This window comes from Desmodus rotundus, chromosome 3 (assembly GCF_022682495.2).
Source record: "Desmodus rotundus isolate HL8 chromosome 3, HLdesRot8A.1, whole genome shotgun sequence".
Classification (NCBI taxonomy): Eukaryota; Metazoa; Chordata; class Mammalia; order Chiroptera; family Phyllostomidae; genus Desmodus; species Desmodus rotundus.
The window spans coordinates 554,332-568,356 of record NC_071389.1 but is presented as its reverse complement, the minus strand read 5'-3'; the positions used below and the strand labels follow the sequence as shown (position 1 = coordinate 568,356).

At 60.5% G+C, this 14,025-nt stretch overlaps 1 protein-coding gene across 1 annotated transcript in view; it reads left to right on the top strand.

Moving 5' to 3' along the window:
• The window catches only part of CFAP74 (cilia and flagella associated protein 74), a 47,141-nt gene that overhangs the window by 5,355 nt on the left and 27,761 nt on the right, over positions 1-14,025 (top strand). Inside the window, exons 2-13 of the mRNA XM_053921244.1 lie at positions 4,102-4,196; positions 5,433-5,517; positions 5,628-5,771; positions 6,606-6,704; positions 7,492-7,596; positions 8,041-8,214; positions 8,888-8,998; positions 9,284-9,386; positions 9,911-10,068; positions 11,188-11,386; positions 12,490-12,648; positions 13,850-14,023. Of these exons, the coding sequence (XP_053777219.1) occupies positions 4,121-4,196; positions 5,433-5,517; positions 5,628-5,771; positions 6,606-6,704; positions 7,492-7,596; positions 8,041-8,214; positions 8,888-8,998; positions 9,284-9,386; positions 9,911-10,068; positions 11,188-11,386; positions 12,490-12,648; positions 13,850-14,023 (1,587 nt within the window). The 5' untranslated portion in view covers positions 4,102-4,120. The remainder of the gene's footprint in view (positions 1-4,101; positions 4,197-5,432; positions 5,518-5,627; positions 5,772-6,605; positions 6,705-7,491; positions 7,597-8,040; positions 8,215-8,887; positions 8,999-9,283; positions 9,387-9,910; positions 10,069-11,187; positions 11,387-12,489; positions 12,649-13,849; positions 14,024-14,025) is intronic.

Genomic DNA, 14,025 nt, shown 5'->3' with positions numbered 1-14,025 from the left:
GGGCGGGTCCCCAGGCATCCTCCTGCTCCCCACGCGGGGCGTTGACACTGGCTTTCCTCCCGTTTGCCTGTCCTCGGCCGGTCACGTCACGATGTAACTGAGGCCCCCACCGCCGTTTAGTAAGGGTGCAGCGGGGTCAGAGGCCCCCATCCTGGAACTGTGGTCCAAACCGGTTGTTCCGAGTGTGGGGGAGGTTGAATGGGGCTGTGCACGCCAGCAGTTCCGCCTCCACCCCCTCGTCACCCGCTGGGGCGTCAACCAAGCTCCGCGTGGTGAGCACCTGGGATTCGAGAGCACAGAGCCGAGTGGCTTCGACCGCGTGGTCTTGTAGGACCTCCGAGCCCTGCCACTCACGCACTCGAAGAGGGACAGCTGTCCCGAGCGGAAGGAACCTTGTTGGTATTTTACAAGATGCTCCTGACTTCTGCCTCTCGGGACCTGAATGCACACTTGTCTCTCTGTAGCGTTTTTAGAAGTTAATTATGGCATTGAATTACTGATGATGTTCCTGGGAGACGTTATTGGGCTTCGAACCCCTTTTTCAGTGAATTATCCCGCAGCGATTTCTGAATGAATCAGTGAGACACAAACGTGTCAGCAGCTGCAGCACCTCGCACGGGACGTAGGCGTTTGAGGTACCCATTCGTGCCGAGTTCCCTCCCCACGGCGAGCTCCCAGCATCCCCGACGGGAAGAATGTAACAGATGCTCCGCAGCTCCGCGAGAACCGGCTTTGAACTGCAGCCGTGCACGAGTGTCCTTCAGCTCACATGCTGGAACACACGTGCATCTTACGTGTTGGTCAGCTGCACCGGGACAGTTGCGTGCACCTGCGAGCCGCCACCTGAAACCCGCCCAGGAGCATCCCCTCCCCGCCCCACCCCTGCCTCTAGCCCAGCGTCCGGCCGGCATCCTGTCACTGCCACCTGCACTCGGGCTCGGTGTGCGCTCTCCTGGGCCTGACTTCCTGCATCTCACGCGGCGTTGGGGGACCCCTCCGCGCAGGGGCGGATCTCACTCCTTTCCACCGTCACCGAGTGTGGTTCCACCGTGGGAGCTGCGTCCGGGTTCGGGGCCGTCATCAGTCAGTTGCTATAAAACTCTGCTACGGTGCTTTTGTGACCTTTTTTCAAAACTATATTTTATCGATGATCCTATTGCAGTTGTCCCAATTCCCCCCTTTTCTCCCCTCCCCCCAGCCCCCCTCACTCCCTCAGGCCGTCCCCCCACCATTGTTCACGTCCACGGGTCACGTATGGGCTCTTGGCTTCTCCATTTCCTATACGGTGCTGTACATCCCATGGCTGCTCTGTGCTTCTCAATCCCCTCACCTCCTCGCCCATCCCCACACCCTCCTCCCGTCTGGCAGCCATCAAAACCCTCTCCGCACCCATGATTCCGCCTCTGTTCTTGTTGGCTTGGTTTGTCTTTTAGATTCAGTTAATGATAGATATGTATTTATTGCCGTTTTATTGTTCCTAGTTTTGATCATCTTCTTTTTCTTAAATAAGTCCCTTTAACATTTCACATAGTAATGGTTCAGTGATGAAGAACTCCTTTAGCTTTTTCTTGTCTGGGAAGCTCTTTATCTGCCCTTCCATTCTAAATGGGTAGAGCAATCTTGGCTGTAGGTCCCTGCTTTTTATGACTTTGAATATTTCTTGCCAGTCCCTTCTGGCCTGCAAAGTTTCTTTAGAGAAATCAGCTCACAGTCTTATGGGAACTCCCCTGTAGGTAACTCTCTTTTTTTCTCCTGCCGCTTTTAAGATTCTCTCTTTATCTTTAACCCTTGGCATTTTAATTACCGTGTGTCTTGGGGTGGGCCTCTTTGCATCCATCTCGTTTGGGACTCTCTGTGCTTCCTGGACTTGCGTGTCTATTTCCTTCACCAAATTAAGGAATTTGGTTTTCTTTCATTGTTTTTTCAGATAGATTTCCAATCTCTTGCTCTTTCTCTTCTCCTTCTGGCACCCCAGGAAGCAAATGTGGGGTTGCTTAAAGTCGTCCCACAGGCTGCTTGTACTGTCCTCGTTTCTTGGATTTTCTTCTCTTCTTGTTGTTCTGTGTGGTTGTTTTTTGCTTCCTTATGTTCCACATCATTGATATGATTCTCAGCTTCCTCCACTCTACTGTTGTTTCCCTGTAAATTGTTCTTTATCTCAATTAGTGAATCCCTCATTTCTGACTGGATCTTTCTTGTGCTGCTGAGGTCCTCACTAGTTCCCTGAGCATCCTGACCACCAGTGTCTTGAACTCTGCATCTGACAGGTTGCTTGTCTCCAATTCGTTTAGCTCTTTTGCTGGGGTTTTGATCAGTTCTTTCGTTTGGGCCGTGTTTCTTTGTCCCCTCGTTTTGGCGGCCTCCCTGAGTTTGTTTCTGTGTATTGGGTAGAGCTGCTTTGACTCCGTGTCTTGGTCGTGTGGCCTAATGCAGTAGGTGTCCTGTGGGGTCCAGTGGCACAGCCTCCTCATCACCCAAGCTGGGTACTCAAGGTGCAGCCTTCATGTGGGCTGAGTACGCCCTCCTTTTGTGGTTGAGTCTTGGTTGCTGTTGGCAGGTCAATGGGAAGGGTTTACCCAGGCTGCAAGGACTGGCTGTTACCACTGACCACCACCCTCTGCCGTCCAGGAGGACCAGCTGTGCAAGGGCTGGGTAGTGGTGCTTCCAGCGTGGTCTGTAGCTGTCCACTGTGTGCGCTTTCTACTGGGGTTTCCCAGGGGGTGCAGGCCTGTGTTCTGCCTGAGGCAGCAGTCTGAGATGGCTGCTGCTTGTGCTGAGCTTGGAGGTTCCCGGGTGCAGCCAAGCTGTGAATCTAGGCTGGCTGCTGCTACTGCTGGACCTGGGGCTCACTGAGGCCAGCTGTTGCTCATTTGATAGGATTTAGGAAGTTGTGTGAGCCAAGACCAGCCATTCATATGGAAAAGCCGCTGGGTGGGCCCATGAGTTGGGTGGGGCGGAGTCTTTGGGGATCTCCAGGGTGGGGCCAACAGTGTTAGCCAGGTTGACGGAGTCTCAGAGAGGGCACCAGCTTGATGGCTGTGTGGTAGGGAGGGCTCAGAAAGGGAACAATGGCTCCGCCCACCTTTCTGTCTGGGAGAAAAATGTCCCCCAGTTCAGGCCTTGATGCCAGACACTTCTGTTCCGCCCCGTACGCCCCTGGTGCCATTCCAGCTGCTACGCTGGTGCTGGAGCTCAGGGGGAGTGAGTCTGTGTGGGGGCTCCTTAAGGGGAACTGCTTGGGGCTCTAGCAGTTTCTTTCACCGACTCAATCCCCACTATTTTTTGCAGCCAGAAGTTATGGGGACTTATCTTCCTGGCACTGGAACCCTGGACTGGGGGCCTGGTGTGGGTCTGGGACTCCTCTCTCCCGAGATATCCCTCCCGAATTTTTACCCACCACACGTGGATGTGGGACCAGCCCCTTCTGCATCTGCACCCCCCTGCCAATCTGGATGGATGTGACTTCTTTAATTCCGAAGTGTCAGGCTTCCATTCAACTCGATTTCTGACAGTTCTGGGTGGTGGTGGTTCTATAATTAGGTTGTGATTTTGATGTGGCCGTTCGAGGAGGCGAGCCCTGTTTACCTGAGCCACCATCCTGACCGGGAGTCAGCTTTTGTGAACTCCCTTTTGTAAGTAGTAACCTCACCGTGGGCCTGCTGGGCCCGTGGTTCGCGTGTGTTTCCAAGCAGCCGCGTGTGAGCGGCCGGCCCCTCTGCGCCCTGGCCCATGCTAAGCCTCTCAGCGGTTCTGGCCCCGGCGTTCTCACGAGCGCGTGACCGTGGCTCCTGCGGCGGACGTTGCGGTTTCACAGGGGCACGGCTGTTTGCGTGCCTCCTTCCACAGCGCCGTTCACACGGCTCGCCCCCTCAGTGGGCGTCTGGATGTCTTTGTGGGTGTCGAGGATCCTTACGTGCTGTGGACCCACGCCCCGTGTCTCACATCCACGGTGCGGGTGTTCCCTCCGGTCCGTGGCTTGTCTGTTCGTTTTCATGAAGTCTTTGTACAAGAGAAGTTGTTAATTCTTATGAAATCCAACTGTGTGGGGTATTTTTAATAACGTATGCTCTTGTTCATCTATATTTTGTAATTTTTTTCCAGCTACTTCCTGCCTCCCAAGATGGCAGAAGGTGTGCGTGTGTCCCCCGAGGCGGAGCGTTCGGACCAGGGCCCACGTGGGGAGGACGGTGCTCCAGGTTGGTTCCCAGACAGCATGCATCTCAGCAGCGGGGAAGGCAGAGGGTGTGCCCGCGGTCCTTCCAGTTCCCTCTTCAGAGAGACGACGTCTCTTAAACGTGGCATCTTTCTGAAAGACAAAGTGAAGCGGAGAACTTGGAACGTGGCAGCCATAGTTTTTAGTTTCCAGCTCCTCTGTTGGGAAACGTCCCACCGTTTTCACCCCAACCCTTTGAGTGTGACCTATATTTCTTTTCTGGGGGCTTTTCGATTTTTAAAAAAGATTTTATTTACTTATTTTTAGAGTGAGGGGAAGGGAGGGAGAAAGAGAAGGAGCGAAACATCAATTGGCTGCCTCATGTGCGCCCCCCAACCGGAGACAGAACCCTCAACCCAGGCCTGTGCCCTGACCAGGAATCAAACCCGTGACCTTTAGCTCTTCAGGCTGACGTCCAACCCCCTGAGCCACACTGGTCTGATTTTTTTTTTAAATCTCTAGTGGTCTGAGGTTTTTCTCAGATGAGCCCCCTGGTGCTGCTGATGGGCCCTGGGAACAACACGGTTTCCTGGTCCACCGTCCACGCATAGCCCGCTCAGCGCTGCGCTGTGCTGACCCGTCCCCCTCCAGCGTGGTGTGTCTCTCGCCCGCTGTCTCCCCTCCTGCTCCTGTGACTGCACATCAGTGCCTTTGAGCGCCCCTCCGGCGGCGTTTGTGGAGACTTGTGACGGTGTGGTGGCACTCCATGCCCGTGACGTCTGCGGCGTCCCCCAGCTGCTGTTCTCGGCAGACCCTTACGGGCTCGCACGTCACCAAAGGCCCAAGGAGCTTTTCGCCTATGTTGGCTGTAGCTTCCAATATTGCTGAAAAGGCGTTTATTGATTTACTTGAAATAGCGATGATGAACCTATTACATGGAGCTAAAAGTCGGGTTCAGCAGAAGGCAGGATCCTCACTCCTGCTGTGGGGACTCAGGTCACATGTCCTCTGGAAAACTGTACACTCGCAAAACAGGGCGAAAAGCCCAGTAACATTTCATTGTCATCAAAATAGTTCCGACTCCGCAGACCCCCGGGAAGTGTTTTGGGGACCCCCAGGGCTCCTCGGACCACTCTTTGAGAACCACTGCTCTGGGATGCCGTCCCCATTGGTGCCCAAGTTTGAGTTTGTCAAGATTTATTCTTGAGTTTCAGTTTTTAATGTCTAGATCTGCTTTTTTTTGTTTGTTTGTTTTTTAATCTCTCACCTTGGTTTCTAGAAAGCGATGAATGGGAGGACCCAGAGTTCAGGGATGAAGCTCCTGCTCAGGAAGCTGAGGCCCATGCTGACTCGGGGGGCTGCCGGTAATGAACGTGGGTGGGCAGCTGCTGTCCTCCCCGAGCCCCGGGACCTGGGGACAAGTCACGCCGGGTGTGCTGGCCGCACAGTGGCAGCAGTGTCCTTTCTACGCCAGTCCAAAGCGAGTGCAGAAGGCCGGAGGCGACACAAGGGGGAAGGCAGCGGCCCAGGACCGGGCTCGGGCTTCTCTCCTGCGGAAGGAGCTGGGCTGCCTGGCCGAGCTGCGCGCAGACAAAGAACTCTCCATTCAGAAGGCCAGGTGAGCCGGGTCGGGTGAGCGGCGTGGCAGCCTGTCCCCCAGTCACCCCCTGCCTGGTCAGCAGCGGCACCCACGGTACGTCCCCCAAACATCCGTGGGGGAGCGCGGCAAACACAGAGGAAAGCTGGAAACACGTGGCACAACTGCCCCGCGGGCCGCCTGCCGGGTCACTGTCGGCCGCAGACTGTGTTGTGGTCCCCGCGTGCCGCCTGTTTTCTGTGTCGCAGCCGTGGTTGCTCTTTGCTACTCGCAGACATCACGGCTCTTTCCTCATGACACTTCAGTGGCCCCTAAAGTCCCAGGCATTCTCCTGCGCGGCCTCAGTGCCACACCTCACCGAAGAATTCCCTCAGGCCCCGGACAGAAGCTCCCGCTGTCCCCAGATGCCTCTCGGCACCAGCGCGTTGAGTTGTGCCCTGCCTTTGTGACTGGGGAACAGGCACCCCGCAGAGGGACGTTCAGAGCCAGGGTTAGGCGCAGACCCCACGTTGGTCTGGCTGTCCCATGGTCTGTGGTCTGGACCCCAATGAGGCACAGGCGGTACCCCCTGTGCCCCCTAGGCCTCCCCAGGGGCTCTTCAGGGCCTGAGCTCCTTGTTTGTGCTGGTTCACGGTCACCCCCATTTGGGTGCAGGTCACACAGGTGGCCCCTGTCAGGGTTTTCAGAAAACGGACAAGACCCCGCATGCGTGGTTGACCATCAGAGAAATGTGTGGAAGAGATGACGTGACTGCAGCCGCTGGCCACCGCCTCCTCCTGAGGCCGGGCGGGGGGTGCTGAGGCTCCTGAGGCCGGTGTTCTAGACCATTTCCCCAGATTCTGGCTTCAACCCCAGAGCGGAGCTGCGTGCTTGCTGCCAGAGGATGGACCTCATCGCCAAGCAGCAGGAGAGCGTGGCAGCCGAGATGGCCACGGAAAGAGAGGCCGGCAACATGTAGGTCCTCGCTCTGGTGGCAGGCAGGGTGGGCAGGCAACCAGGGGGAAAGACAAGCCTCCCGCTAAGTGTGAGAAATGGACATGACCCAGAGTGGACAGCCACCCCCAGTTGGTCACGAGGACTGGAAACCAGTGGCTGTGAGGCCAGGAGAGTTAGTCACTTGGAGGCAGGTGGCCGGGGAGGGCTCCCTGAGGAAGTGGCCTCCAGGCTGGGTCCCGGGGACAGGAAAAGCTGCCGCGCAGTGATGGGGAAAGGACTTTCTGGGTCGGGAGAATGTGAGACCCACTGGAGCCATCCAGGGACAGGGTGGGTGTCCTGGGGACAGTGCAGGGAGGGGCAGGGGATGCCCCTCTGGGCTGGCTTAGCCCAGGTGAGGAGGCCCCGTGGGGCCTGTGGGGGCCGTCCACCGCTCTGGGCTGCCCCCCGCCACCTCCCTACCCCTCCCACCTCGTATGGAAATGGTTCTGCCTGGGATCAGAACGGGTTCAGATGACGACACAGTGTCGGGGGAGCCCGCAGCTCCAGGAGGGAGGAGGGAGTAAAGCGAGAGAACGCACGACCCACACGGTGTCTCAGTGGCTTTTTGGCCACTCGGCTGCTTCCAGTCATTCACCAAGTGTGCCGGGCGCTTCCCAGCCCCAGACCCGGAGGGGCCTGCTGCTCTGAGGGGCTGCCCACTGGGGGAACCAGCCCCCCATCCTGGAGGAGCCCACAGGGGCTTGCTCCCGGGGGCTCAGGCTCTGACATGCTGCCCGCTGTCCTCTCCCGTTGCTGTGGCTCTCAGCGCCGCCGCGGGCCGCCTTCAGGCCGTGTCCAGACGCCTGGGCACCGAGCTGGAGAATGAGAGGGGCCTGCAGTCGGAAATCAGGGCCGTGCTGAGGGAGAGCGAGTGAGTGCAGGGGTCGCTCCTGCCCGTCTGTCTGTGTCGAGACCCTGAGGTCACTCCCTGCCACCCCTCCATGCCCAGACCCCTGACTTCTGCCCCTGTGCCCCCGGCCCAACCCCTCCACCTGCCTGTGACTCCCAGCAACCCCCCTCCCAGTGTTGCGGGAGCCCCTTTCAAAGGTAGTGGATGCTTGAGAAGCAGAGAACCAGGTTCCACAAGGTTGGGCTCAGGTGACGGAGGCAGGGGTGGGCGGCCCTGCGAGTGATGGGCAGGCCTGGCCCCCAGCGACTGCAGGCCCAGCAGACTCGGAAGAGGCGCTGACCTGTCAGAGGAGCCCAATGGCCACTCACAGTATGGGGTGCCTGGGCCCTCCCACATCCCTGGGGTGGACGATGCAGGTCACCGACCCCTTGGCCAACGTGAAGAGAAGTGCCTCTCCCTCGCCAGGAGTGCCATGTGGCACATCGAGATCCAGGAGGGCCGGCTGGAGGCTGAGTGGGAGTCTGCTCAGGAGGAGCTGGAGGCCACCAGAGGGCGCCGGCAGGTGCAGGCGGCCAAGCAGCTGCTCAGGGAGGAGCAGGCTGAGAGGAAGGCGGAGAGGAACCAGCTGCTAAGGGCCAGGTAGGCGGCCTGCACCTGCAGGCCCAGCCTCGCCTCTTCCTTGGCCTCCTATCTGGGGTCCCACCCGCCACAGCCCTGCCCCTCCCCAGAGCCCCTGGCCACAGCCCCCTCTTCGGGACCTCACATCGCTTTTCCTCCCAGACACCCTCCCCACGCCCACTCCCCACTCTGGCTCCCTGTGCTCCTGAGGCTTAGTCCCCGCATGTCCCCGTCCCCTAACTGGGCGGAAACAGCATCCCTAAGTGCATCACAAGCCATGGGACCCAGCACCCCCCCCCAAAGAGAGTGCGTCCCCCTCTGGCCCCTGTGTGTCAGCCTGTGTGTGTGTGTGTGTGTCCCCTCTGTTCCCAGCCTCTCCCCCTACCGCTTGGCTCCATCTTCATCCAGGGGCCTCCTAGAAGCCAGGAGGCCCCTCCCCATGCCGCCTCATTCGACCCTGGCCACACCCTGCTGCTGCCTCTGTGGGTTCTAAGTCCCCTGGGCCCTCACCCACGCGGTCCTGGTCCCTGGGCTCCCCCAACCCCTCTGGGGCTCCCCAGGCGGCCACCGACCTGCGGCCCGCGGTGCCGGCTCTGCGCTGCATCACTGCGGGCACCAGGGGCTGTTCCCTGGGTGGTGGGTGTGCGGGCTCCATGTGGCGAGCTGGGGACTCAGCGCTGTGTGCGGTCTCCAGGAAGGCACTGCACCTGCAAAAGGAGCATGGGCTCCGGCACCAGAAGCTGCTGGACGACGCCAGGAAGAACCACAGGGTGGCGGTGAAGTTCCTGAAGGCCTCCTTGGGAAGGTCTGCGTGCTGGGGGGTGCGGGGGAGTCTGAGCACCCAGGCCACCTGCCTGTGTTTGGCATTAAGTCGTCACATTATCATCTAGAAAGAATGAATCTGTGTTTTCGGTCTGCTTGCCTGGCGTGTCCAGAACAGGATCACAGGATACATGGGCTCCGGCCCAGAAATGCAGGCTTCAGACCACGCTTCCTTGCAGTTCACCTTCAGCCACTCTGTCACGCCCTTCAGCATCCTCAGGCTGCTTTCCCGGTGGGCGTGGCCCAGCTCACAGTGCCCCTTCCCCAGGGTGCGTGAGCAGGAAAGGGAGCAGGAGGTGCAGACCCGCGAGCACCTGAGGAGGCGCATGGACGCCGTGCTGGCCCTGAAAAACAGCATCACCGCCAACCGGGTAGGCACCTGCCGTGCACCCACCCTGGCCCTCCTAGTAGGGCAACCTCACCCCTCAGGGCCCCAACCCAACCCGTGCAGGCAGCCCTCCACCTGCATTTGTGAATCCTGCCCCTCGGAAGTGCCTCCTGAGTCTTCTCCGTGAGACTTGGCCGCTCCCTGGGGACACACAGAGCATCCAGCCCAGGTTCCTGGCCAGGCACAGGGTTGGGCAGGAGGAAAGCAGCAGCCCGGTGCCCGTGGGACCTCATCCTGTGGGCAGAGGGAAGACAAGGTCCCACAGGCTTGGGGTCTTCCTGGAGGAAATGGCCTCCCTGGGGCCTGAGAGGGTGCAGCTGGCCAGGAAAGCAGAGATGGGAAGGGGGGACAGCCTGCACAAAGGTGGCCAGGAAGAGCAGGGGAGCAGAGGGGAGCTGGCCAGTCACAGCCACAGCTCTGGCCTCACTGCGGACTCAAGCAGGGAGGGCTCCAGTGTGCGTGTGCCCACATGCCGGTTCTGTGACCTCAGTGTTTTCTGTCCCCAAGGAAACCCTCCGGAAGTTTCAGGCATGGGGTCGGGCCAAGGCAGAGCTGGCTGAGCAGAGGACCCAGGCTGAGAAGCAGGAGATTCTGGCCCAAGGTGGGGATGCTTTCAAGCACCTTTTCCATCAACACCGGCGCCAGGAGCTGGAGGCCCAGAACCGGTGAGGCTGCAGGAGGTGCCTGCCTGGTCGGGGGGTGCTGGAGGGGGGACGAGGGGTGCCCATCTCCCCTTGGGCCTCCCCAGGACAGGCCTGTAGGGTACAACCACAGGGCTTCAGCCCTCCCTCATTTCTGCCAAGCCCCTTCCTCCACACCCCCCTTTCCAGACCCCTGCCCCCTACCCTGCCCAAGCAGGCAGGGCCTGTTCTGGGCCTCCGGACATAGTTCCATGGGCCCCCCCGGCCTCTGGCACTGACCCTCGGGGTCCTGGCCTGCTTTCTCAGGAGCTGCTCCGGGCCTCTCCTTGTTCCCCTCCTGCCACTGGGCACTGCCAGCTGCCCGGCTTGGGCATTACCCTCTGATTCCCCCAAAGCGGAGCTCAGTGCTGCCTTCTCAACCCAGCCCACACCCCTGTGATTCACCCTGAGGCTCCCCTTGGCCCTGCAGGTCCCTGTACACAGCTCCCCAGGCAGCACCCTGCCCTGAGAGATGTTGGGCCCCCACAGGCCTCACCCAGGAGTGGCTTCCTCAGACCCCAGACTGAGGTTTCTGCCCCGCCCCTCTCCAGTCCCTTCTGGAGGGCCCCTCCATCCCCCACTCCCAGTCCCCACCCCCACTCCCCCAAGGCCTTGCTGTTAGTGTCTGGCCAGGGATGGCCCCCTAGTCCCCTCGCTGGGAGTCGTGGGAAGTTGGGGGCCCCTGAGTGTCACCTCCAGAATTTTGCCATCACCCCACCCTGGTGGAGGATCCCGGGGCAGCTCTGCCCACCTCTGAGTCCCTTAGTCTGGGGCAGGCCTGGCACCCAGGAAGGGCCCAGAGGAGCAGCCGAGGGAGGGAGGGAGTAGCCTCACCCCAGTTCTGCAGCGGGGCACCCTGGCCACCAGCCTGGACACCAGGAGCAGGGGCTGCTCGTGAAGGGTCAGGGTTTACTGTGGGAGCTGGACTGGGCAGAGGTTCACGTCCTGGGTGCCCAGGGGCAGGACTGGGTGAGGGGGCATGCGGTGCCGGCCGGGCCGGGCCTGTGCTTGGGAAGGGCTGGAGAGGGCCCAGCCAGCGAGCAGGGGCCCAGCTCCCGGGTCCAGAGGCTGCGAGCCTGCTCTCAGCCGACGGCGTTTTCCCAGCGCCTTTGAGGAGGAGCAGAGGCTCAGGAAGCAGGAGATTGTGAATCGGATTTTGAAGGAGGCGGCTGAGGAGAGCAGGAAGAAGAGGCTGCGTTCTCCAGCCAAAGCCGCGGCCCGGCCCACCCTGAGAGACAAGACGTGGGACTACATCGCCAACCTCCGCGAAGGGAGGGCTCCGGGCACTCCCTCCTGCCCAGTGGTGAGCAGGCACGGTGCTTGCCCCTGTAGAGGAGCAGAGAGACCATTATGGGGACGCCACAGGGACTCGCATAAACCTCAGCAAGCCTCCTGACCCGGACAGGCAGCCCCAGCGGTGGGCGGGTGTGTTCTGGCGCCCCACCCCCGCCCCGTGGCTCCCTCTGAGGGACTCAGGGTAGCGTTGGGGCCCTGGGGGGCAGGCCACATGGCGTCCACCTGGAAGCTGGCCTGTCCTGAGTGACAGCTCAGGTGCAGGGGGACGAGTTGCAGGTCATTGTGCCTCATCAGCCAGGGGAGCCACTGACTCAGGCCACCTCCCCTGTCCCCAGTTAGCAGGTCAAGACCAAAGGTCAGCCATGGGCCAGGGCCAGGGCCAGATTTCTGCCGCACTCACCCCAGTGCGGGTTATCGCCTGTGACCAAAGACTCCGAGGCCGCAGCTTTCCCCTTTGTCGGCTCCCTTCCACTCCTCCCTCCCTACTGAGGCTGGCTCCGTGCCAGCCTCCCCTGAGGGTGTGGGGCAGGGACAGCAGGAGCCCCTCCTGCGCCCTGCTGGATGCTTCCGGTTCCTTGCCGTGACTGTGGGGACCCCAGCACCTGGAGATCCAGCGAACACGCTGCCAGGAACGCCCCTCAGGCTTCTTCACGTTCGGCCCTGTGGGGTCTGCACGTTCATTTTAGGTCTTTCCCAGGCCCAGGGCTTAGTTCACAGTCACCTGTCCTCGTCCCTGCTCGAAGCCTCTGACCAGCTGCCCCCAGGAGCCGCCCCTGCCCCGTTTCCCGGGAGCCCCTCCATTCTCATCCTGACTTCCTCGCACATCCCATCTGGCTCGGGCCCTGAGCTCTGTCTCCTTAGCCGCTAGAGCAGTTCCAGGTGTGGTGTTTTCAGGGACAACTGGAGACGCCTTGCAGCTGAGGGTCACAGCCGTCGACGAGAGGCTGCCTTTGCGGGCGCTGGAGGGGGACGTGCAACATGTTCAAAGACTTGTGTTGTGTTTCAAGTGGACAAACTTAGCGAGCAGTGTGTGCCCTGGCCTCTAGGAAGGGAAGGAGCGCCCTGTCCTCCTTGCTGGTACAGTCTGCTCCTGTCCCTCTCCCTGATCAGAAGGACGACAGTGCTTTCCGCCCTGAGCCCTCACAGCTGGTGAAAAGCCTGTCCAGCGAGTCCGTCCAGGGGCACCCTGGGAGCGCCGGCCGGGAGGAGGACACCCTGGCTGAGCCGGAAATCCCCGGGCTTTGGAACAAGGACCACGAGCTGCACCAGGTACCTGCTCTCATGCTTCTCAGACCCTGCCGTTGGCCACCAGGCTGCCTTTCCACCCATCTCCGTCTCCCGAGTGCCCTTCCAGCCCCAGCGCCCTGGTTGTGGCCTGGCCCGAGGCTGCTGCTCTGTGGGTCCTCACCGCCGCCCAGCTGCCTCCCTCCCCCAAACCGGTTTCTTCCCCCGCCCCCCGCCCAGAGCCTTCCGGGAACCCATGTGCACACTACCGCTATGATCGCAAACTTCCCCCAGCCCCTATGGGCGCCCACGCATGCAGGGACACGGTCCGGGGACGCAAGGGCGGTACGATTCCTAATTTCGTTCTGCTTAGTCTTTGGAAAACGTGTTTCCAGAAAAAGGCACAAGTTCACAACTTTCTCTGACAATCTTTTTCAAGGCACACTGGCTGTCCAGGGTGCTGGCCACCCTGACTCTAAAGGAGCAGACACAGCTCCATGAGCCACGAAATTAAAGAGTGTCCGGGGCACCCACAGGACAGCTGCCACCGGCTGTGGCTGTGTCCCTGCACCAGCTGGCCAAGGCCAGTCCGCACCCTGGGTGGGCCTCATCCGCACTTGGCCTGTGAACAGATTGGCTCCTGTTGCAATTAGGGCAAATCCATGGTGGTGCTGCTGGTTCTGGGGGAACCTGGCTGGCCAGGCCCCAGAACAGGATGGCCAGGCTCGAGCTGGGGCCCAGGGGGCAGGGGGCAGGCCTCTGAGGACCGGGATGGTGAGGGCCGCAGCACACCCAGCTCCTTGGCCAACATCAGCTCCTGCTGACCCAGCTGGGGCCCCGAGTGGACCCACAGGACTTTTGGGGGGCGCAGACCTTAGAATGGCTCTCTTCACCGTGTCATGGAGGCACCGTGTCTGTGTTCCTGGAGAGAACGTCGCTTCCTGCAAAGCTGCGTGAAAGCTGTTCCTCAGGCTGATTTTACGACACAGACCCTTCCCGCCCAGTGTTCATCTCCGGGGGAGCTGCTGGGAGCCTGGCTGTTTCCGGGTCCTCTCTTTTTCTGGAGTGAGGCCTCCTGCTCATGCAGGGCTCTCTGGTGGCTCTCTCACTGTGTGGGTGTGGCCCCCGGGCCCTGGCCTTCCTGGCCCAGCTGCGCTGCTCACTCCTGTCTCCCTTCCCTGGCCCTGCACCCTCCCCTGGCCAGGCCTCGCTCTCCAGGGCAGGCCGCTGTCCCTGTGGTTCCCAGGTGCCCAAAGAGGATGTGGAGCGAAAGCCTGTGGGAGGGACCAAGATGGACAAGGACATCCTGGCCCACACCATGGAGCGGCTGCGAAGCGGGGTGATCCACCCGCAGGTGGTGTCAGGGCGAGAGTTCAAAGGTTGCCCCTTCAACAGCAAGCCCAAAGTCATCCACTTCAAGGT